Source organism: Haliotis cracherodii, unplaced genomic scaffold (assembly GCF_022045235.1).
Source record: "Haliotis cracherodii isolate W230 unplaced genomic scaffold, xgHalCrac1.p SCAF_1, whole genome shotgun sequence".
In the NCBI taxonomy this organism is placed as follows: Eukaryota; Metazoa; Mollusca; class Gastropoda; order Lepetellida; family Haliotidae; genus Haliotis; species Haliotis cracherodii.
Window position 1 is genome coordinate 18,568,713 of NW_027266264.1, and position 25,781 is coordinate 18,594,493.

General features: G+C 43.4%; 1 protein-coding gene across 1 annotated transcript in view; it reads left to right on the forward strand.

Annotated features, from left to right (window-relative positions):
* Nucleotides 1–25,781, forward strand: part of LOC139473959 (alpha-2-macroglobulin-like protein 1) — a 54,128-nt gene that overhangs the window by 24,995 nt on the left and 3,352 nt on the right. Inside the window, exons 19-42 of the mRNA XM_071256814.1 lie at nucleotides 649–748; nucleotides 2,731–2,959; nucleotides 3,422–3,568; nucleotides 3,847–3,945; nucleotides 4,206–4,254; nucleotides 6,063–6,158; nucleotides 6,449–6,625; nucleotides 9,032–9,195; nucleotides 9,624–9,785; nucleotides 11,605–11,764; nucleotides 12,344–12,543; nucleotides 13,218–13,430; nucleotides 13,724–13,851; nucleotides 14,776–14,863; nucleotides 16,632–16,715; nucleotides 17,254–17,356; nucleotides 20,303–20,647; nucleotides 21,558–21,679; nucleotides 22,364–22,559; nucleotides 22,697–22,834; nucleotides 24,058–24,177; nucleotides 24,354–24,644; nucleotides 25,296–25,351; nucleotides 25,700–25,769. Of these exons, the coding sequence (XP_071112915.1) occupies nucleotides 649–748; nucleotides 2,731–2,959; nucleotides 3,422–3,568; nucleotides 3,847–3,945; nucleotides 4,206–4,254; nucleotides 6,063–6,158; nucleotides 6,449–6,625; nucleotides 9,032–9,195; nucleotides 9,624–9,785; nucleotides 11,605–11,764; nucleotides 12,344–12,543; nucleotides 13,218–13,430; nucleotides 13,724–13,851; nucleotides 14,776–14,863; nucleotides 16,632–16,715; nucleotides 17,254–17,356; nucleotides 20,303–20,647; nucleotides 21,558–21,679; nucleotides 22,364–22,559; nucleotides 22,697–22,834; nucleotides 24,058–24,177; nucleotides 24,354–24,644; nucleotides 25,296–25,351; nucleotides 25,700–25,769 (3,537 nt within the window). The remainder of the gene's footprint in view (nucleotides 1–648; nucleotides 749–2,730; nucleotides 2,960–3,421; nucleotides 3,569–3,846; nucleotides 3,946–4,205; nucleotides 4,255–6,062; nucleotides 6,159–6,448; nucleotides 6,626–9,031; nucleotides 9,196–9,623; nucleotides 9,786–11,604; nucleotides 11,765–12,343; nucleotides 12,544–13,217; nucleotides 13,431–13,723; nucleotides 13,852–14,775; nucleotides 14,864–16,631; nucleotides 16,716–17,253; nucleotides 17,357–20,302; nucleotides 20,648–21,557; nucleotides 21,680–22,363; nucleotides 22,560–22,696; nucleotides 22,835–24,057; nucleotides 24,178–24,353; nucleotides 24,645–25,295; nucleotides 25,352–25,699; nucleotides 25,770–25,781) is intronic.

The window sequence follows — 25,781 nt, forward strand, 5'->3', positions numbered from 1 at the left end:
CTGAGTAAATGTACGTCTATGTTCTATTATGTAGAGGTGCTTCTATCTGCTTCTGAGTAAATGTACGTCTATGTTCTACTCTGTGAAGGAACTTGTATCTGATTCTGTGTAAATGTACGTCTATATATGTTCTACTCTGTATTTGTGGTTCTATCTGCTTCCGAGTAAATGTACCTAAATGTTAACGTTCTACTCTGTAATTGTGTTTCTGTCTGCTTCTGAGTAAATGTACGCCTATGTTTTACTCTGTAAAGGTGCTTCTGTCTTCTACTCAGCGAAAGTGCTTCTATCCTCGACTCTGTATACATGCTTCTGTTGTGTAAATGTACTTCTTCAATCGCGACTGATGGAATCCAAATCGTTTTTAAAGAATCTTATTCAAAGATGGTAATAAACCCGCAGACTAAATACTTTTTTCTCCTATAGGTGAACGAATGTGCTTTGGCCGTCGTGGTTGTACCCCTACTGTTTCGTTTCCAATGTAACTGTCATTTTCGCAGAAGCAGGGGAAACTAATCGTTAACCAAATTATGTAGTTGTTTCCGAAGTACTTAATGTTTCTTTCATAATTCTTCACCGACCGCATATAAAGATAGTCTGATTGCTGATTCTGTAACTTTGCTTATTCTGCGTTTTATCACCTGGAAGATGAGTCTCCTTCACAAGGAGCTCCAGACCCGAAGAAAAAGACGGTAGCATTGAGACAATACTTCCCTGAAACCTGGCTGTGGGACCTGGAGATAATTGGGTAAGTATGTCAGGGGGATCCTGGTCTCGAGGGAGACCACTGTGTAGGTATAACGCCTGTAGAGATCCCGGTCTCTGGGGAGATCATTGGGTAGGTAGGACGCCAGTGGAGATCCCGGTCTCTAGGGAGATATCTGTGTAGGTAGGACGCCTGTAAGGATCCCAGTCTCTAGGGAGATCATTGGGTAGGTAGGACGCCAGTGGGGATCCCGGTCTCTAGGGAGGTCTCTGTGTAGGTATAACGCCTGTAGAGATCCCGGTCTCTAGGGAGATCTCTGTGTAGGTATAACGCCTGTAGAGATCCCGGTCTCTAGGGAGATCATTGGGTAGGTAGGACGCCAGTGGGGATCCCGGTCTCTAGGGAGATCACTGGGAAGGTAGGACGCCAGTAGGGATCCCAGTCTCTAGGGAGATCATTGGGTAGGTAGGACGCCAGTAGGGATCCCAGTCTCTAGGGAGATCACTGGATAGGTAGGATTTCAGTAGGGATCCCAGTCTCTAGGGAGATCATTGGGTAGGTAGGATTTCAGTAAGGATCCCAGTCTCTAGGGAGATCACTGGATAGGTAGGATTTCAGTAAGGATCCCAGTCTCTAGGGAGATCATTGGGTAGGTAGGACGCCAGTGGGGATCCGGGTCTCTAGGGAGATCACTGGGTAGGTAGGATTCCAGTAGGGATCCCAGTCTCTAGGGAGATCATTGGGTAGGTAGGACGCCAGTGGGGATCCGGGTCTCTAGGGAGATCACTGGGTAGGTAGGATTCCAGTAGGGATCCCTGTCTCTAGGGAGATCATTTATACTGATGCAGTACAACATCCACTCACTTCACACACAACAGTGACGGCCATGTTCGAGGATCACTAAGATTAGCGACTGAAGGTTTAGTTTCTTTGTTGTTTAACACCGCTCTCAGAAAAAATCCAGCTATATGATGGTGAGACTGATTGATTTTTGTACGTGAGAATTACATTGATAATGTTAGTGTTTTTTAAAGTATTTGGTGAGGGGTACTTTGATAGCTTGACGGTTTCATACATTCTTATATCGTACTCTGTCATAACGACTGAATGGTTTGTTTGTTTGTTTTTTGTTCAACGCCTCACTCAGCAATATTCCAGCTACATGACGGCGGGACTGAATGACTTATATGTTACAATTACATTTGATAACATTGGTTTATATATTAATAGGTAGTTGGTGAGGGGTACTTTGATAGCTTGATAATTAAAACATATTCTTATATTGTATTATTGCATTTTGATAAAATTGTTTTTTAGTGATTGTGGGGTGATACACTGTATCATTGATATCCTTACCGTCCAGTAACTCGATAAACATTATTATCCTGCACCATTCATTGGGTTTATAGTCACATAGCTTAACATTAGTATCCTGTCCATTGTCTCTGTATAGTGACATATTGTAATAGTATTATCCTGTCCATTGTCTCTGTATAGTGACATATTGTAACATGGTGAACTGTCCGGTGACTATGTAAGCTGATAGTGTCATATTCATATCATTGTTATCCTGACCAATAACTATGTATTGAGATATATCGATAACATTGTTACCCATCCCAGTGCCTCCGTATAGTGTCATATTCATACCATTGTTATCTTGACCAGTGACTCTGTATAGCAACATATTGATAACATTAGTAACCCTGCCCACTGACTTTGTCAGCGACATATTGATAACATTGTTATCCTGTCCAGTGATTGAATGACATATTGATAACTTTGTTATCCTGTCCAGTGACATTGCATGGCACATTGGCGACATATTTGATTACATTGTTATGCTGTTCAGTGATTGTATAATGACATATTGATAACATTGTTATCCTGTCTAGTGATTGTATAGTGACTTATTGATAACATTGTTATCCTGTCTAGTGATGGTATATTGACATATCAATAACATTGTTATACTGTCAAGTGAATGTATAGGAACATAATGATAACATTGTTATCCGGTTCAGTGATTCTGGGAAACTGGAGCTGAATAAGACTCTCCCCGGAAGCATTACAGAGTGGGTCGGTAGCACTGTCTGTGCCAAGTCGGATCTTGGTGTCGGTGTGTCTGAGTCGGCGTCCGTGACAGCGTTCCAGCCGTTCTTCGTCTCCTTCACCCTCCCTTACTCCGCTATCAGGGGGGAATACATTTCCGTCATCGTCTCCGTCTTCAACTACCTCACAGAATGTATTGAGGTGATTATATATATGTTATTCTGGTCTGACCGTTTTAGAATCGGCCTTCAATAACCCATGCTTGTCGTAGGAGGCGACTAATGGGATCGGGTGGTCAGGCTCGCTGACTTGGTTGATGTTCGTCATCGTATTCCAATTGTGTAGAATGATGCTCATGACGTCAATCACTGGATTGTCTGGTCCAGATTCGATTATTTACAGACCCCCGTCATATAGCTGGAATATTGCTGAGTTAAACAACGAACAAACAAACAAACAAACAAACAAACAAACCTGCCACTGACATTACCCTATCCTTGAAGCATGGTCTGTCAGCACTACACCCATGGTCGTTTTTTTAAAAATGAAAATGTCCGCGGTCTACGTTTGAGCTTTGGTCTCATGTCAAGCTTATATAACTGAAATACACCTTCAAACACGGATATATGAAGTTGATTCCAGATGTGTTTTATGAATTTGCAGATTGAGTTAAAGCTGAATGAATCAAGTGAGTTTGACCTTTTGAACTCTGAGCGTAACACGTGGATGTGTATATGTGGAAACGAGGCTAAGCGTCACGAGTTTGTTATTATTCCAAGAAGCCTGGGTCAGATAAACATCACGGCGCAAGTAAGTGGTAATCGGCACAGTAGAAACACTTGTTTCTTTGTCAAGTCCGAAAGCTAGTCACATCCGTAAGTAATAAGCTAGTCACATCCGTCACATCTATAACATAGACGTCAAATATGGAGTTGAACCATGTTGTTTTTTATATTTTAATTACGTTTATAATTAATATGTGACGTAATCAAGATCTATAACATCTACATTGTCACAAGGCGTAAAAAACAACCAATTCATCTATGTTCTCATTCATCAAGTTCATTGCTCAGCTAAACATTCTTCAGGCAAAGTCTGTTCCTGGAGATTCTCAATGTCCTAAGGTCAAGGCCGCTGGGGAAGGTATTGGAGTCAAGGACGCAGTGGTCAGACAACTCTTGGTAGAGGTACATTATAACAATAACAGAGAGAAAATTCTATCTCACACACATCAAAATCTTAAGCATGTTGGTAATGTATCTAGTGTCATAATGATCTTAGTGTCATGTATTTCACTGATGCGTGTCTACGTGAATCTCTTGACAGCTTTTCATCATTCAACTTTGATATTAACATGATATATATAGACGACAAACCAGGTAACCTTCCTATACACATCCATTTGTGCAAGAAACTGTCCTACAATCATCGTTTTATTCCGTTACAGCCAGAGGGTGACGAACAGGAATATACCTACAGCACCATGGTGTGTTCAGGTATGTGTGTATTCAACCTACAGTACAATGGCGTGTTCAGGTACGTCAGTAGTACACCTACAGCACAATGGTGTGTTCAGGTATGTCAGCAGTACACCTACAGCACCATGGTGTGTTCAGGTACGTCAGCAGTACACCTACAGCACCATGGTGTGTTCAGGTACGTCAGCAGTACACCTACAGCACCATGGTGTGTTCAGGTATGTGTGTAGTCAACCTAGAGTACCATGGCGTGTTCAGGTATGTGTGTAGTACACCTACAGTACCATGGCGTGTTCAGGTACGTCAGTAGAACACCTACATCACCATGGCGTGTTCAGGTACGTCAGTAGAACACCTACATCACCATGGCGTGTTCAGGTACGTCAGTAGAACACCTAGAGCACCATGGTGTGTTCAGGTACGTCAGTAGAACACCTACATCACCATGGCGTGTTCAGGTACGTCAGTAGTAAACCTACATCACCATGGCGTGTTTAGGTACGTCAGTAGAACACCTACATCACCATGGTGTGTTCAGGTACGTCAGTATTACACCTACATCACCATGATGTGTTCAGGTACGTCAGTAGAACACCGACATCACCATGATGTGTTCAGGTACGTCAGTAGAACACCTATAGCACCATGGCGTGTTCAGGTACGTCAGTAGAACACCTAGAGCACCATGGTGTGTTCAGGTACGTCAGTTGAACACCTACATCACCATGGTGTGTTCAGGTACGTCAGTAGAACACCTACATCACCATGGTGTGTTCAGGTACGTCAGTAGAACACCTACATCACCATGGTGTATTCAGGTACGTCAGTAGAACACCTACATCACCATGGCGTGTTCAGGTACGTCAGTAGTAAACCTACATCACCATGGCGTGTTTAGGTACGTCAGTAGATCACCTACATCACCATGGCGTGTTCAGGTACGTCAGTAGTAAACCTTCATCACCATGGCGTGTTCAGGTACGTCAGTAGTACACCTACAGCACCATGGTGTGTTCAGGTACGTCAGTAGAACACCTACATCACCATGGTGTGTTCAGGTACGTCAGTAGAACACCTACATCACCATGGTGTGTTCAGGTACGTCAGTAGAACACCTACATCACCATGGTGTGTTCAGGCACGTCAGTAGAACACCTACATCACCATGGTGTGTTCAGGTACGTCAGTAGAACACCTACAGCACCCCTGTTGTTTATATCATCTTAGCAGTTAATCATTAACGAATTAAAGAGATAAGCCTTAAGTTTCTAATAACAACATATAGAACTAGACGGGAAATGGGTACAGTATCATGGAACATTGTCCCTCTCCCCCTCCCTACTCCTTTAACGCCACACTTGACTGCCTTCACACGACATTCTGATCAATGTTCCACCACTCATCTCAAGAGATATTGAGATCCAGTGGGTTAACGAAGAGATCTCAGATATCCGTCCGCGTCATACCAAAAGACGTTAAAAGATGGTACATGTTGTTACCCTGCCTGGCGCTCGGCATTAAGGGGCTAATAAAAGGACTGGTCGGCCCAGTATATGGTGTCTGAGTGGGGTTTCCATGTTAAACTTCGGCCTGGTATCTCAGTTGACTAATCCTATAATATGCGCATTAGTCCGTACTAGTACAAGCAGCCACACACACGCACACACACGTGCATGCGCACAATCACGAACGCGACGTTAAACCCCCTTTTAACCTCACTCACCCAGTATCTGATGTGTAGTAGAAGCTGACTTAGGACGATCGGGTGGTTCGGACATCGTGTTGTGTGGATAGAGCATTAATGTTTCGATGTTTGTTGTTTTCAGAAAAAGGAACAGAATTCTTTGATTCCATTGACCTGCCTCTCCCCGCGGACCAAGCAGTAGTCCCAGACTCTGGGAGAGGGATGCTCAGCGCCATAGGTGAGGCTGGTCGCATCATGTAACCGATGGGATTGATGGCATTTTACTATTGATATATAACTAGGTCTTCAAATTTACAGTATCTTTTCGACACAGGCCCAAACTCTTTTTTGATGTTATTTATTAGTTTGTTTTTCGTTGACAAGTTTAGACGATCGCCAGTTACATCTGCCTGACATCTAGGTTATCTGATAGGGTGCAGCCTATTTGGGGACGAGTTTGATTAGTTTGTAAATACTTTGACAAGTTTAGACGATCGCCAGTTATTGTTACATCTATCTTACATCCAGGTGATCTGATGGGGCCCAGCTTCAGCAACATCGGCGACCTCCTCCGCGTTCCCTACGGCTGCGGAGAACAGAACATGATCAACTTTGCCCCGAATGTGTTCATCATGAGATACCTGAAGGCCACCAATCAGCTGACACCAGAGATATCTGAGACCATCAACAAGTACCTCGGAAGTGGTAAATAACAAACTGTGTTCATTTCAACAAAGCGTATTCGAAATTCGGGAAATTCCTGATGTTCCCATAATTGAAGAAACTTCTGTGTTTCAGTAATTACCGTTATCCATTCTAGATATACATAGCATGTCACGATTATTTATATGCCCTTTCGAAAATAAACCCAGACATACACGCTCTTGAGAGTCTGTATTCTGCATTGTCATGACATGAAGCCCAGAGGGCCATTAATCTGGCTCTGTTCTTCAACTGTACTTTTACTTCGACGTTGCAACGAAATACTAAAGCCCCATTCACATGGACACTTTTACTTACGTGAGTATATATACTTACATAAGTAAATTTACTTATGGTGGCATGTGAACGCATTTGCTTGGGTGAGTAAATATACTCCAGGAGTAAAACGACATGAGTACAAGTATATTTGCTACACCTGATGAGGTCTAGTAAAAGTATATTTACTCATAAGTGTAAATGCTCCTGGAGTATTTCTGGTCATGTGATCTCTCTTTCGCCTCTGGTTGACTATCTTGACAGCTACATGGCCTCAAATGATAAAAGTCCACAATTTATTTTTGAAATGATGTATACTTCTGCCTTGCTTAAACTTCATGTGAACGCAATGTAAATATACTTTTGCTTACATGAGTAAATATACTCCATGAGTAAATTTGCTTACATGAGTAAATTTTGTCCATGTGAATGGGGCTATATCTCTGACTGAATGTTGAGATATACTCCTCTACCACGATGGCAAGACTGAATGTTGAGATATATTCCCCTACCACGATGACATGACTGAATGTTGAGATATACTCTTCTACCACGATGACATGACTGAATGTTGGGATGTATTCCTCTACCACGATGACATGACTGAATGTTGGGATGTATTCCTCTACCACAATGACATGACTGAATGTTGAGATATATTCCCCTACCACGATGACATGACTGAATGTTGAGATATATTCCTGTACCACGATGACATGACTGAATGTTGAGATATATTCCCCTACCACGTTGACATGACTGAATGTTGAGATATATTCCCCTACCACGATGACATGACTGAATGTTGAGATATACTCTTCTACCACGATGACATGACTGAATGTTGAGATATATTCCCCTACCACGATGACATGACTGAATGTTGGGATGTATTCCTCTACAAGGATGACATGACTGAATGTTGAGATATATTCCCCTACCACGATGACATGACTGAATGTTGAGATATATTCCTGTACCCCGATGACATGACTGAATGTTGAGATATATTCCTGTACCCCGATGACATGACTGAATGTTGAGATATATTCCTCTACAAGGATGACATGACTGAATGTTGAGATATATTCCCCTACCACGATGACATGACTGAATGTTGAGATATATTCCCCTACCACGATGACATGACTGAATGTTGAGATATATTCCCCTACCACGATGACATGACTGAATGTTGAGATATATTCCCCTACCACGATGACATGACTGAATGTTGAGATATATTCCTGTACCACGATGACATGACTGAATGTTGAGATATATTCCCCTACCACGATGACATGACTGAATGTTGAGATATATTCCTGTACCACGATGACATGACTGAATGTTGAGATATATTCCTCTACCATGATAGCATGACTGAATGTTGAGATATATTCCTGTACCACGATGACATGACTGAATGTTGGGATGTATTCCTCTACCATGATAGCATGACTGAATGATGAGATATATTCCTCTACCACGATCACATGACTGAATGTTGGGATATATTGCTCTACCATGATAGCATGACTGAATGTTGAGATATATTCCTCTACCATGATGACATGACTGATTGGAAATAGAAGGATCATCTCACTAAATGGAAGGAATGCCTGATGTCTGATAATGCTTTTTAATAGATGATAGTTGTACGACTAAATATTTTATTTTCTACCTCTGTCACTGGTTTAATTCACCCCTGATACGGGGATTTTATTCACTTCTATCTTATGGGGTATATTCACCTCTTTCAAGGTAGTTTTCAAGTGTGAACATCAAGTTCTCTGCAGTTATAATAGTTTCTACTGGGGGCACGGGTGGCCCAGTCGTCTAAGGCACCGCGATTCGCTGTGCAGAGTTGCGTCCCTTGGGCACGCCAGAAACCTATGATAGTGGGTTCGAATCCCGGTTTGCCCCGATTATGTTTCTAGGTTTGTCAGCACCATACCCTTGCTCGTGGGTTTCACCGAAGTGGTAAAGGTCTGAGACCTGCATCACTTCGGGCTTTCCTCCCACATTAAGCTGACACGCCGCGATATAACTGTAATACTGTTAAAAGCGGCGTCAAACCCAACTCACACACTCACTCTCAATACTACTTACACCTCCTATCTCTTTCCGCAGGCTACCAGCGGGAGCTGAACTACATGCGAGATGACGGGTCCTTCAGCGCGTTTGGCAACTCCGACAGGAGCGGCAGTACGTGGCTCACTGCCTTCGTCATCAAGTCCTTCACCGAGGCCCAGCCTTTCCTGGAGATTGACGAGAACGTCCTCAGGAGGGCGAGGGTGAGGGACGAGAGGGCCATTATCTTTATAGCTGTGTTAATACTAGATCCTCTTTTAATGAACCTTGAACACAAGGGAAACAAGAACTATATGTGTCAGTGCCCTCGGAGAATAATTCACATATCTGCCACAAGAAAACATTGAAACAATAAAATGTTGTGACCAGGTGTCCGATAAACGTACAAACATGCCCAGTCTTACCGATGGTAATTCTTCCGCTAGGTCCACATCACTGAGCTCGTCCAGACAATAGTGCCATGTAGTTATTTTGATACATCAAACTTGCTGGTGACACCTCGCTTCTAGTGCTACCCGTGTTCAATAATATTAAATATGCATGTTTCGTATAATTGACTTATATGTGTGTGGCAAGCATTTCCATCTGTTCGTGTTCCAATTGCCTCTAATCGTGTATCGGGTGCCTACAGCTGTGGTTGAAGGCCAAGCAAGCACGTGACACTGGCTGCTTCACCGAAGTTGGACGAGTCATCCATTCATCCATGAGAGGAGGTGTTAACGGCGCCAACAGTCACGTCACGCTGACGGCGTTTGTCATGGGTGCTCTTATCACTGGCGGAACACCCAAAAGCGTATGTATTTGCCACAGCATAACGCATTCATAAACAGATGACAACATCTGTATAATACTACTCAAATGTTGATTAGGGTAATAAGCTAGCTCAGAATTTTACGAATGTCGAGAACATTTTTTTGAAATGTGAATTGATATTTAGTTTCAACTTGAAATGAACCTAGGGATGCCTCAGTTTATTGTACATCAAAAACTATTCGTATGATAGATGAGGTGAAATTGGGTTTAACGTCGCGTCCAGGATTATTGGACTTATATAACGACGAGCATGCATGCGTGTGTATGTATGTGTGTGGGTATGTGTGCGTGTGTGCGTGTGTGTGTATGTATGTGTGTGTGTATGCGTGCGTGTGTGCGTGTGTGCGTGTGTGTGTACTAGTCCGGACAGTCTTCAGCAACCCATGCTTGTCGTAAGAACGGGATCGGATGGACAGGCTCGCTGACTTGTTTGATGCATGTCATCATTTCCCAATTGCGGAGATCGATGATATCAATCACTGGGTTGACTGGTCCAGACTCGATTATTTACAGACCAACCCGTCATATAGCTGGAATATTGCTTGGTGCAGCTTTAAACAACAAACAAACTAGTCAGGACTGATGCCGATTTATAGTGCTAGCTCACTCAGAAACCATGCTGCAACTTAACTTGAATACCCCACTCAGACACAGTATACTGGCTCCGAGCCAAACAGTCCTTGTTTTAGCTCATTAATGCCGAGCACCAGACAGGGTAAAAACAAGTACCATCTTTTAAAGTCTTTTTGGTATGACGCGGCCGGGGATCGAAGCCCGGACCTTCCGCTCTCCGGGCGGACGCTCTACCACTAGACCACGGAGGCGGTCTATTCATATGATGGCATCGCAAAGCAACCGGACACCTCACACTCCATGTGAACATTTAAATTCCTGACAAATCTTGAGAAGTCTAGGTTGTCACTTTAACAAGATGCTTCTGACTTAAAAAAATAATAGAATTTGTTTTCAGGCAATGGTTTTTGAAAACATTGTGCAGGCGGGCGGTGTTTTTGTTGATGTTCAAGCTAGTATGTAACATGATTTTGTTTACAATAATTTAGGGGAAATCACGTTGTTCTTAAATATTGTAGCATTTCACTGCCGGAGTCGTGTGTTCGAGAAGCGGAATATTAAAAGATCAAAATAAAAATGAAAATGGAAATAAAAACAAAACGTTGGATGGACTTTATGATGATATTGGCGTTGTCTGAGTACCAAGACAATTATTTGTTTTTTTGCCCTTTGAAAACATTATCTTGATATCTTATTAAAGATGACATAACTTGTAGGTCCATATCGGCGAGGTGGTGTTGTCTCTCTTGTCTTGAACTTCGGATAAGTGTACATATATCCGATGCGCCTTAGAGCTATCAGGTTTTACCGGTACTTTAGTTGTTTGTTAAATTATGTAAAACACGGGGCACGCACCTGGGGCTAAATGACCATGGGCATAGAGCATAGAGCAATGAGTGTATGTACCTTCAAATATATAGTTGAGTACATCCATACCCAAAATGTCACCTGAAAATCTCCTTTAAGCCTTTTTGTCATAAAGAAGCCAAATGGTGAGTTGTTGGTTACTGTTTGTGTGAACCGTGAATCATTTCTTGACGTAACCATTGTTTCCTCTTGTCCCACATGCTGTCAGGCGCTTGTAGCATCACTTACTTATAGCTAAACTCTTTCTCAAAGACCAACCATAGGAAACTGGTTACGATACGTACATTGTAAGTTATGCTAATGAAATCCAAAGCTACAGTTATGATACAGTTGGTGACCAACTAAATGCGATACCACAGGACCCTGCGATACTGAACGCCATCAACTGCATCGCTGCTCAGCCCATCACCGACGTCTACACCATGGCCGCTGCTGCCTACGCCACGTCGCTACAGGACGCCAACAGTCGAGTGCACGTCAACTTACAGAGGGGCCTCCACTCCAAGGCAGTCATTAATGGTAGGAGGGGCCTAGGACCTGATTGATGACAGTAAACTGGCATCATAACACAGTCATGTGTATTTATCATCTCAAACTGGCTTCCACGGGAGATATCGCTTGGAAGGGATCAAGCAATATCTCCTTGGAGATATGAAATTGCCTCACACTGCTTTGCAGACCATTGTGACGTCATGGTTACTATGACCTCACAGTCAAATGACATCAATTACATCTCTGCCATTGAAGCTGTAGCTGTACTATATACAGTCAAGCTGAAGAAACTGGTTATTAATGTTCAGAAATAGAAAAAGTCGGAAAAAGAGTATGAGTGAATGCGCTCCTAAGCCGGTTTTGTTAACAGTTAGAGATTTATCATTCGACCCTTTCTAACTGACCTGGTTTATTGTGTGATCTTCATACGGTACACCAGCCAGATCACCGATGAGTGTTCTCCCCTGTGTCCACTCATTCTTAGTCGCCAATTTTGCCACCTTGACTGTGACCTATAGGGAATGTCACAAAAAAGCAGCAGGAAAATAAATAAATAAATAAATAAATAAATAAATAAATAAATAAATAAATAAATAAATAAATCAGGTACCCTGATGCATTGGGAGACGAGGAGGGACGCGAACCGTCAGCGGAGCTACTACTACCGCGCATCGTCGCTGAACGTGGAGACGACCGCCTACGCCCTGCTGGCCTACCTGGAGGAGGATGACCTGGAGTCCAGCCTGAAGGTCGTCAAGTGGCTGCAGAAACAGAGGAACCCTAAGGGAGGATTTGCCTCCACTCAGGTCAGTTGTCACACACACACATGGAATATAGGGAGGATTTGCCTTCACTCAGGTCAGTTGTCACATACATACATGGAACATAGGGAGGATTTGCCTTCACTCAGGTCAGTTGTCACATACACACGTGGAACATAGGGAGGATTTGCCTTCACTCAGGTAAGTTGTCACATACATACATACATGGAATATAGGGAGGATTTGCCTCCACTCAGGTCAGGTGTCACATACATACATGGAACATAGGGAGGATTTGCCTTCACTCAGGTCAGTTGTCACATACACATGTGGAACATAGGGAGGATTTACCTCCACTCAGGTCAGTTGTCACATACATACATGGAATATAGGGACGATTTGCCTTAAAGGGCAAGTAACGTGAAAAATTATTGCGATGTTGTTGCGAGTATCAATTTTCTGAGATACAGTTAGTCAATTTCCGAGAGATAATGCCTCTAGATTGCTCGCTGATACCAGCGCTGCCCACGCTCTGAGGTATCACTAAAGCAGAAAACATCTACGACCTGCGTCACCTTTGTGTTTTCCTTTTGGGTCCACCAGTGGAAACCGCGAAGTATCGATACTCTTGTGCTTGACACGGAAACATGAAGGTCGCGCAGGAAGAGATGGCTATTTTGTTTGTTTGCCGCTAACCAGAGTGTGGCTCGTTATCCTAGGACACCGTGATAGCGCTGGACGCTCTGTCGAGGTTTGCGAGATCAACTGCGACTGGGAACAAACACAACTTATTGCTGACCGTGGAAGGGAAGAACGTCCACAAGAACTTCACCGTGTCAAAGTCCAACAGTATGGTGATGCAGACAGAACCACTGAATGTTCCCAATGAGATCACCTTGAGTGGTGTTGGCACTGGCTGTGCTTTGTTCCAGGTAGGGAGTGAATATATTTCATAAACACGGTCTTCTCGGAATGAACAAGGCCGAATGAGCAGAAGCTCGGGTAGAATTTATAGCATAACAGTGACTATGTAGATGTTCGTGTTCTGAAAACTGTAAAACTTGAAATGTATAAAATATCCTTCTCGTGCGCGCAGGTGTGAAAATGATAATGACAATTAAACCATTATAGTTTATTTAAGGCCTCTCACTTCACATACTTCTTGTTCATTCCAATGTACTCAGTGATAAACGCTGTCTAGGCATTATATCTCTTTATATATCAGGCCACAGTTCGCTACAACACCTACGACCTTGACAAGGTGGACCTCGCCTTCACCCTGAACGCCACTGTGCAGCCTCCGGATCCAGCGAAACCGGACTGCAGTCGCAGGACAATCAACATCTGTACAGCGTTAGTAGAGCCCTGTGTTGGTAGTGATAGATGGAGTGAGGGAACAAGGGTTTTCACAGCATCTGTACAGCGTTAGTAGAGCCCTGTGTTGGTAGTGATTGATGGAGTGAGGGAACGAGGGTTTTCACAGCATATGTACAGCGTTAGTAGAGCCTTGTGTTGGTAGTGATAGGTGGAGTGAGGGAACGCGGGTTTTCACAGTAGCTGTCTGTGGTTGAATCTGGAACAGACACATCATTAACGTTAGATGTGACCTCTTTCATGCAAACGATCTTCTACGATTGCCTCATGCACACATCAAGCACAACCCTCCAGACAATAAAATGATAACACATCCGAAAAGAATTTGACACGGAGGCCCATTGGTCGTTTGGCGTACCAGGATCCCGTGAATGTGGTTATAATCTGATTTGACCTAATTTGCATTTTTGGTCTGCGACACTCTGAAAAGTGCCTATGTTTTGTAGTTTCCTAAGAGTGTGACGTTGAGAGGCTAATAAAAGGCTTACGGGAGGTTATACAGATGTGCAGGTAGGCATCCGTGAGTGTCCGTGAATATTCCAGCAATATCACGGCGCGGGACACCGGCAAAAGGGCTTCACACATTGTACCCATGTGGGGAATCGAACCCGGGTCTTCGGCGTGACGAACCATCGCTTTAACCACTAGGCTACCCCACCGCCCCATAATGTATTTTAGACCACATGAGCACATACTGTCTCATCAACCTCTTCAACCATGAGAGAGATGCAGATTAATTTGCTGCTTCGTGTATTTCACATTCACTGGTGTCATTCCGGGACAAGACTTGTAGGTTACGGAAACGAGCGAGTAGTGACGAACACTGACGATCGGTGAATTACATTATGAAGCACATCCACCGAGAAATCCTCTTTCTATTATCCCAGTCTGTTCTGTGTCCAGGTACGTGAAAGGTGGCAGTTCGGGGATGTCAATTGTCAACGCAAAGATGGTGACTGGATGGTTGGTGGCCACAGACTCATTGGAGGGAGTAAGTGTTATCCATGTGATGACCCAACACATTTAGTTACTTTAAATATGACAGAAGTAAAATCAAAATGAAAAGGTTCAAATGTACCTTGGTCCTGGAGGATATGCCTAATGTACCCTGCGCTTGCGGGATAGCTCCTGTGTACAGTGTGACTGCAGGGTAGCTCCTATGTACGCTGTGCTTGCGGGATAGCTCCTATGTACTGTGTGCCTGCAGGATAGCTCCTATGTACGCTGTGCTTGCGGGATAGCTCCTATGTACTGTGTGCCTGCAGGATAGCTCCTATGTACGCTGTGCTTGCGGGATAGCTCCTATGTACTGTGTGCCTGCAGGATAGCTCCTATGTACGCTGTGCTTGCGGGATAGCTCCTATGTACTGTGTGCCTGCAGGATAGCTCCTATGTACGCTGTGCTTGCGGGATAGCTCCTATGTACTGTGTGCCTGCAGGATAGTTCCTATGTACCCTGTGCTTGCGGGATAGCTCCTATGTACTGTGTGCTTGCGGGGTAGCTCCTATGTACTGTGTGCTTGCGGGGTAGCTCCTATGTACTGTGTGCCTGCAGGATAGCTCCTATGTACGCTGTGCTTGCGGGATAGCTCCTATGTAATGTGTGCTTGCGGGGTAGCTCCTATGTACGCTGTGCTTGCGGGATAGCTCCTATGTACTGTGTGCCTGCAGGATAGTCCTATGTACGCTGTGCCTGCAGGATAGTCCTATGTACTGTGTGCCTGCAGGATAGCTCCTATGTACTGTGTGCTTGCGGGGTAGCTCCTATGTACGCTGTGCTTGCGGGATAGCTCCTATGTACAGTGTGACTGCAGGATAGTTCCTATGTACTGTGTGCCTGCAGGATAGTTCCTATGTACGCTGTGCTTGCGGGATAGCTCCTATGTACGCTGTGCTTGCGGGATAGCTCCTATGTACAGTGTGACTACAGGATAGCTCCTATGTACTGTGTGCCTGCAGGATAGCTCCTATGTACGCTGTGCTTGCGGGATAGCTCCTATGTACAGTGTGACTGCAGGATAGTTCCTATGTACGCTGTGCTTGCGGGGTAGCTCCTATGTACAGTGTGACTGCAGGATAGCTCCTATGTACTGTGTGCCTGCAGGATAGCTCCTATGTACGCTGTGCTTGCGGGATAGCTCCTATGTACAGTGTGACTGCAGGATAGTTCCTATGTACGCTGTGCTTGCGGGGTAGCTCCTATGTACGCTGTGCCTGCAGGATAGTTCCTATGTACCCTGTGCTTGCGGGATAGTTCCTATGTACGCTGTGCCTGCAGGATAGTTCCTATGTACGCTGTGCTTGCGGGATAGCTCCTATGTACTGTGTGCCTGCAGGATAGTTCCTATGTACGCTGTGCCTGCAGGATAGTCCTATGTACTGTGTGACTGCAGGATAGCTCCTATGTACTGTGTGCCTGCAGGATAGTTCCTATGTACGCTGTGCTTGCGGGGTAGCTCCTATGTACAGTGTGACTGCAGGATAGCTCCTATGTACTGTGTGCCTGCAGGATAGTTCCTATGTACGCTGTGCTTGCGGGGTAGCTCCTATGTACAGTGTGACTGCAGGATAGCTCCCATGTACCCTCTGCCTGCAGGATAGTTCCTATGTACGCTGTGCTTGCGGGGTAGCTCCTATGTACCCTTTATCTAAGTGTTGCAACTCTTCACAGCGAAGTTCAGCACATCAGATTACTGAGCCATCATAGTTCAATATATGATAACACACTTCAGTCAATATATTTTGTAATATGTTGCCAGTTAAGGAAGGATCCGGTTCTCCAGCTGAAGAGGTACGAAGTGGATAGCAAGAATCCGAACAGTGTTCATTTCTACTTTGATGAGGTAAACATGTTGGTTTACAGGATTCAGCCTCTCGTCACTAATCACACTTGATCAACACGCTTACGACCGCAACTTTCGAAGGGTCCCTGTGCAACCAAACCATGGTCGATGTGTCCACTCACGTGTGAAACAATAGCGCGGAGTTAAGCTGCACCGTTGATTATCCATCATTGACACACTCTGCGCTCATGACAAGCATCAGAATCGAATCCTGTTGTTGATGGCAATAAACGGAACTATATATGATATTGATATGTTGATATTAGACGCAGGGGGAATAATGGTAATAAAACACATACACACTAATTTACGAATCAAAGTGCATTTATTTCACACAAGCAAACAATATTTTATATCAATACCAACTTTCACTCTTACACTTTATCATTCTCACAAAATTGATCTTTTCATGTTCTGGAATTTCAAAGTGTTTTTAATAACCCTTAGCAGCTGTGTCTTCAGACTACTTGGGAACAGAGTAGGTGTCTTGTCTGTGTCAGCGTGTGAATCTATCTCACGCGTTGTCTTCTCCCTGCAGCTGAGCCAGGCCGCACGGTGTTTCTCCTTTGAGGTCACCCAGGAGATCAGAGTGGAGAACACAAAGGAGGCCGTCGTCCAGGTGTATGATTATTATGACACAGGTATGTATGGAGCCCAGGTGTATGGTTATTATGACACAGGTATGTATAGAGCCCAGGTGTATGGTTATTATGATACAGGTATGGATAGAGCCCAGGTGTATGGATATTATGATACAGGTATGGATAGAGCCCAGGTGTATGGATATTATGATACAGGTATGTATAGAGCCCAGGTGTATGATCATTATGACCCAGGTATGTATAGAGCCCAGGTGTATGGTTATTATGATACAGGTATGGATAGAGCCAAGGTGTATGGTTATTATGACACAGGTATGTATAGAGCCCAAGTGTATGGTTATTATGGCACAGGTATGTATAGAGCCCAAGTGTATGGCTATTATAACACAGGTATGTATAGTGCCCAAGTGTATGGCAATTATGACACAGATATGTACAGAGCCCAAGTGTATGGTTATTATGACACTGGTATGTAAAGAGCTTAAGTGTATGGTTATTATGATACAGGTATGTACAGAACCCAGGTGCATGAGTATTATGATACAGGTATGTATTAAGCCCAGGTGTATGATCATTATGACACAGGTATGTATAGAGCCCAGGTGTATGGATATTATGACCCAGGTATGTATAGAGCCCAGGCGTATGATGGTTTGACCCATGTATGTATAGAGCCCAGGTGTATGGTTATTATGACACAGGTATGTATACAGCCAAGGTGTATGGTTATTATGACACAGGTATGTAAAGAGCCAAGGTGTATGGTTATTATGACACTGGTATGTATAGAGCCAAGGTGTATGGTTATTATGATACAGGTATGTATAGAGCCCAGGTGTATGGTTATTATGACACAGGTATGTATGGAGCCCAAGGTGTGTGGTTATTATGCGCAGGTATGTATAGAGCCCAGGAGTATGATTATTATGACACAGGTATGTTTAGAGCCCAAGTGTGTGGTTATTATGCGCAGGTATGTATAGAGCCAAGGTGTATGATTATTATGACCTAGGTATGTATAGAGCCCAGGAGTATGATTTATTATGACACAGGTATGTATAGAGCCCAAGTGTATGGATATTATGACCCAGGTATGTATAGAGCCCAGGTGTATGATGGTTTGACCCATGTATGTATAGAGCCCAAGTGTATGGTTATTATGACACAGGTATGTATAGAGCCAAGGTGTATGGTTATTATGACACAGGTATGTATTAAGCCCGGGTGTATGATCATTATGACACTGGTATGTATAGAGCACAGGTGTATGATGGTTTGACCCATGTATGTATAGAGCCCAGGTGTATGGTTATTATGACACAGGTATGTATAGAGCCCAGGTGTATGGTTATCATGACACAGGTATGTATAGAGCCCAGGTGTATGATTATTATGACACATGTTTGTATAGAGCCCAGGTGTATGGTTATCATGACACAGGCATGCATAGAGCCCAGGGGTATGGTTATTATGACACTGGTATGTAAAGAGCTTAGGTGTATGATTATTATGACACAGGTTATGTATAGAGCCCAGGTGTATGATTATTATGACACATGTTTGTATAGAGCCCAGGTGTATGGTTATCATGACACAGGCATGCATAGAGCCAAGGTGTATGGTTATTATGACACAGATATGTATAGAGCCCAAGTGTATGGTTATTATGATACAGGTATGTATAGAGCCCAGGTGTATGGTTATTATGACACAGGTATGTATAGAGCCCAAGGTGTGTGGTTATTATGCGCAGGTATGTATAGAGCCCAGGAGTATGATTATTATGACACAGGTATGTATAGAGCCCAAGTGTGTGGTTATTATGCGCAGGTATGTATAGAGCCAAGGTGTATGATTATTATGACACAGGTATGTATAGAGCCAAGTGTATGGTTATTATGACACAGGTATGTAAAGAGCCCAAGTGTATGGTTATTATGACACAGGTATGTATAGAGCCTAAGTGTATGGTTATTATGCGCAGGTATGTATAGAGCCCAGGAGTATGATTATTATGACACAGGTATGTATGGAGCCCAAGTGTGTGGTTATTATGCGCAGGTATGTATAGAGCCCGGGTGTATGATTATTATGACACAGGTATGTATAGAGCCCAAGTGTATGGTTATTATGACACAGGTTTGTATAGAGCCCAAGTGTGTGGTTATTATGCGCAGGTATGTATAGAGCCCAGGGGTATGATTGTTAAGACCCATGTATGTATAGAGCCCAGGTGTATGATTATTATGACACAGGTATGTATAGAGCTTAGGTGTATGATTATTATGACACAGGTATGTATAGAGCCCAAGTGTATGGTTATTATGACACAGGTATGTATAGAGCCTAAGTGTATGGTTATTATGCGCAGGTATGTTTAGAGCCCAGGAGTATGATTATTATGACACAGGTATGTATAGAGCCCAAGTGTGTGGTTATTATGCGCAGGTATGTATAGAGCCCAGGGGTATGATTGTTAAGACCCATGTATGTATAGAGCCCAGGTGTATGATTATTATGACCCGGGTATGTATAGAGCTTAGGTGTATGATTATTATGAAACAGGTATGTATAGAGCCCAGGTGCATGATTATTATGACCCACGTATGTATTGACTCAAAGTATGATTATCATAACACAGTTATGAATATTCCCAGGTGTAAGATTATTATGACACAGGCATGTATGAGGATGTTCTAAATTCAACGGAAATCTTTGTTTTGGTTCCCGATGTAACGTCATGTCTGTACACATGTTCAGGCGTTTTAAATTCTTTGGCAAGATCATATACATAGTAACTCACTTGCAGTGGGGTAGCCTTGTGTTAGAAGAGTTAGGTTTTCACACCTAAAACTCAAGTTCCATCACTACATGGGTACAATGTGTGTAACACATTCTTGGTTTCTGATATTGCTAGAATATTGCTTGAGCGGTGTAGAATCTGACTCTCCAAAGAACAGCCTGTGATATTCTTTCCATCCCCAGAGCTAGTGACAAAGGTGTTCTACAATATCAAGAGTGATTGCAAATCAAAGGGGCAGAATTCCACTCAAACGGCCTCAGGAACGACCACAACACCATCGGCCCCAACGACATCAGATCTCTCTGCTACAGTTTCAACAGACAGCTTGGGTGTGGGGGAGCTTGGTGGAGTGTTTGAGGTGATTGGTGAAAATATCACAGAACCGCAGGGGGAGGAGGAGGAGGGAAGCGGCGTACTGAGCAGGATCGACCCTGTGTGGCTGGCTGCGGGATTCAAGGCTCGGCCCAACAGTGTCCCTGTTGTCAACTTGTATAATGAAGCCAAGGTCATCGATTTCGCCAAAGAAGGTACTTTTTTCGTTTTTTTATGTTGATTGTCTTTGTATGCCAAAGGTCTCGATCATGCGTAGTGGTTCATTATGCCCTTAAGGCCTCATGGTCGACGTGACTACATCTTCCCGAGGCGAGTGAGTTAACTGACTATGAAAGTCCACTTTCCACCCTTGCCGAACTTGGCCGGAATTTCTGAGTTCAATCGTAGTGCCAACAGTGGCTATTATCAGTTATGTCCCTCCTATTGACCAATCAGATTCCACCTCTCATATCACTTGCATTTGCTTCAAACGAAATGGCGGCGCCTTGTAAAGACGATCTGATCGACATTCAAGATCTCTATTGTAATAAAATGGGTCATACTTGGCGAAATTCAACAAATCACTTGGGCAACTTGATTACAAACACGAAGAGATCTGGAAAATATCTTGTTGACGCTAAGTTGACGGTACACACGCGATTTTGATTGGTCTATGCATAGACTCGTTAGTCCAGCCAAAATATAACTCCATAATTTTCAGCCTAGTTTGGCCAGGGTGGACACTGGACTTTTGTAGTCAGTTAACTACCATGCCTCAGGAAGATGACGTGACTTTAAATTTTATCTCATTTTCTCATTCGAGGCCTGATGAGTAAGAGTCACAGTGAAAGAACGCAGCTCTGATGAAGTTTATTTCACGCTTGTCATGCAACAAGATCAATGTTTTTTTCCCCAACAGGTGACATCAATGTATGCTAAACATTACGCCACTGACATTTTCATTGCATCAATGATGGTAGGTAGATATAGATAGCGGGTTAAGACAAAAGTGAAAACTTTGCAAACATTTATTTGCTGGACAGTATTCCTGTAGTTCGAGGGTCAATACTGACCTTCCCAAACAGTACCTATTAAAATCGTCTTAAACTGTCTTTGTTCCCACAGATGCCGATGTTGATGACAAAGAGGTTTCAACGATGGAGGTTAAGGCCGTGTCTGGGTCAAAAGTTAGTTTGCCCTGTCACCTGGGTGCCCCTTACACACAGAGTCCTGATCAACGCTACTCGGTTTGTACTTATACCATTACTTACTATGGTGAGGTGAGGTGAAATGGGGTTTAACGTCGCGTCCAAGATTTTTGCACTTGTATAGCGACGTGCATGCACGTGTGTGTGTCTGTGTGTGGCTGCTTGTACTTTTCCGGACTGATGCCGATTTATAGTGCTAGCACACTGAGATACCATGCCGCAGTTTAACATGAATACCCCACTCAGACACAGTATACTGACCCCGAGCCGACCAGTCCTTATTTAAGCCCCTTAAAGCCGAGCGCCAGACAGGGTAACAACAAATACCATCTTTTAACGTCTTTTGGTATGACGCGGCCGGGAATCGAACCCCGGACCTTCCGCTCTCCGGGCTGACGCTCTACCACTAGACCACGGAGGCTGTCCTGTAGGTACTTATAAGATTACATACTATAGGTCATAGAGGCAGTTACATGTACATTAAGAAAGATCACATTAAAAACATAGGCGCAAATGAAAGTTAATGTAGATATATATTGGAACACCAAGGCGGTGGTTTGACAAAGTTTGACAAAGGAAAGTAGGTGCATGTTTTACAAGATACTGCATAGGACAAGGCAAGTACAGATGCATGCGCGTGGCAGGTGAGTCGAATAAAATTATGTAAAATAATTGAATTTTGTTAGAAATATTAGCTGTTGTTTATTGTCACTTCTTTTCAAGATTGCGTGGGTCGCTGAACAAACGCAAGAATTACTGACACTTGGCAGACGAAACCTCGTTAACCAGGCCCGTTACAGTGTCATGGAAAACTACAGCTTGATAGTTACAGACATCAGTTTGGAGGATTCTGGGAAATACCAGTGCCAGGTGAACACCGATCCTGTTCAGAAGGTCGTCGTCAACCTCATTGTGCAAGGTACGTTCACAACGAATGTACGTTCACACAGCCGAAGAAGGTTGCGTAAGTTGGTCTATATATCGGTTTTGGTCCATTCAAAATGCATATATATATATATATATATATATGTATATATATACATATATTTATTGTAGAGTCCCCTGTGATCGTGGCTTCTTCTAACGACACCTTTGCTGCTATGGGAGAAGAGGTTACACTGTACTGTAACGTCACCGGAAGTCCAGAACCGAAGATCACGTGGTATCAGTTCGTGGAGAAAAGAAACCGGAAAAGTGAGATTATATTGATTCCTACATTTCCATGCCCTGTTGAAATTACTGATACATGTTCCCCACCATTCCTACATTTCCATGCCCTGTTGAAATTACTGATACATGTTCCCCACCATTCCTACATTTCCATGCCCTGTTGAAATTACTGATACATGTTCCCCACCATTCCTACATTGCCATGCCCTGTTGAAATTACTGATACATGTTCCCCACCATTCCTACATTTCCATGCTCTGTTGAAATTACTTATTCATGTTCCCCACCTTTCCTACATTACCATGCCCCCTGTTGAAATTACTGATACATGTTCCCCACAATTCCTACATTGCCATGCCCTGTTGAAATTACTGATACATGTTCTCCAGCATTCCTACATTGCCATGCCCTGTTGAAATTACTTATACATGCTCCCCACCATTCCTACATTGCCATGCCCTGTTGAAATTACTGATACATGTTCTCCAGCATTCCTACATTGCCATGCCCTGTTGACATTACTTATACATGTTCCCCACCATTCCTACATTTCCATGCCCTGTTGAAATTACTGATACATGTTCTCCAGCATTCCTACATTTCCATGCCCTGTTGAAATTACTGATACATGTTCCCAACCATTCCTACATTGCCATGCCCTGTTGAAATTACTGATACATGTTCCCAACCATTCCTACATTGCCATGCCCTGTTGAAATTACTTATACATGCTCCCCACCATTCCTACATTTCCATGCCCTGTTGACATTACTTATACATGTTCCCCACCATTCCTACATTTCCATGCCCTGTTGACATTACTTATACATGCTCCCCACCATTCCTACATTTCCATGCCCTGTTGACATTACTTATACATGCTCCCCACCATTCCTACATTTCCATGCCCTGTTGACATTACTTATACATGCTCCCCACCATTCCTACATTTCCATGCCCTGTTGACATTACTTATACATGCTCCCCACCATTCCTACATTTCCATGCCCTGTTGACATTACTTATACATGCTCCCCACCATTCCTACATTTCCATGCCCTGTTGACATTACTTATACATGTTCCCCACCATTCCTACATTTCCATGCCCTGTTGACATTACTTATACATGCTCCCCACCATTCCTACATTTCCATGCCCTGTTGACATTACTTATACATGCTCCCCACCATTCCTACATTTCCATGCCCTGTTGACATTACTGATACATGTTCCAACATGACACAGAAGTGGGGAAGGGGCCGGAACTGGTCATCCTGTCGGCCCAGGCTTCCGCCACGTACCAGTGTGTGGCCAGTAATGGCGTCCCACAAGGCGTCTCCACCAAGATCCAGCTCAAGGTCAGTGGTGAGTATGTTTTCTTTACATCTGTTTATTTTACATGTGAATAGAATGAAAATCAGTGAACTGACATTGTTTGTCGCAATCTCAACAAATCAGTCCCATAGCATTGCTTTTCAGAACACTAAGAGCAAGGGGCGTAATCCTGTTGGTTTTTAGAATCCCTAGTCTTCGGGTTTCAGTTGCACCTCTCATCCTGCCTAAGACACAGTCCCGAGTCGGTGGTCATCTGAACAAGTCTGTCCTGCTGGAATGTGTGGTGAAGGCCTCACCCCCGCTCACGCAACGCTGGACCAAGGGAGGGCGTGTCCTCTTCAGCGGCGACAAATACAGTTTTAAGACCATCTCCCTGGACACCAACACCTACTCTACCGAACTCCGCATCAACGACCTCGTCAGGAGAGACTACGATGACTACACGTGTGAGATCAGCAACGAATATGGCGTTGTGTCTTGGACCATCACACTATACGGTAAATTATGTTATATACCTGTTGATTAATTGTGCTGAAAACAACGTGCCTATCCTTCAGCCGTAATTCCCGAAACATGGGCTTCCAGTTTCACCTTCTGGATCTGCCGTTGACATTAAGTGACCGATCCACACTGCACATTCTGAAGGCGTCTTCGTGAACACCTGGGGTAATCACTTATTTTCAGTGATTCGTTGATATGATTGTCACCACTATTCGACCTTAAACGCCCTTTTGAATCTATTTCGGCAGGTAATCGAGACTGATTATTCTCAATCGATTCGATTGAATGTTCAAATTTCATTTGTCGTCATATATATTTCTTGAATGAAAGAATTTATACAAATAAAATCTAACATAAATATCCCCAAAATGCAGGAAATAGCGTTTTGGTGCATCTAATTTTAAAAATAATTATTGGGGAGCATGCCACCTAAACCCCCTAGCGAGAGCACTCGTAAATATAGTTTTGCTTACAGTTGAAATTAGGCAAGTTGCGACCCTGTTCGCCTCCATCGATGAAAACTTTGTCATCAAATTCTGCACCTGTGTGCACAAATACAAGTAAGACGATTAAACAACACTAAAAAAAGAGAAACTTCAATAAGGACAAAATTACATGCCTATTACCTCATTTTTTTATGCTTTAAGATACTACACCCACTCCAGCACCGACGACAACGCCAGAGCCCACGACCCCGTCAGCGGTAAGCAATGAGTCATGTGAAAGACATTCAGACTGTCTGACGCATTTTGGCTGCATCATGAAATTCGAATTAATGAGGTTACACTGTACAATCATGGCCCATGGTCCTTTTATAATTGAATGAAAGTGGATCTTAAGTTAACCAACATATTCAGATAAGCTACAGTAAAGATTAAACATATTAAAATTTATGCAGTTTAAATAATCTATGTAAATCATGAAATACACATAATTTATGTTTCTTGTGTACAGACAAACTATCTATGACATTAAGGACTACCCTAATAGTAATTTTATCATGAAATACAACTGTTTCATATAGAACTACTTGCCAATGCATATGTTCTAGGGGGGTTGTCCTTCGTGCGAAGCCCTGTCCGGGAAGCAGGCTACCTACGCCTACTGCCAAGCTGCCGCAGGTAGAACATGTG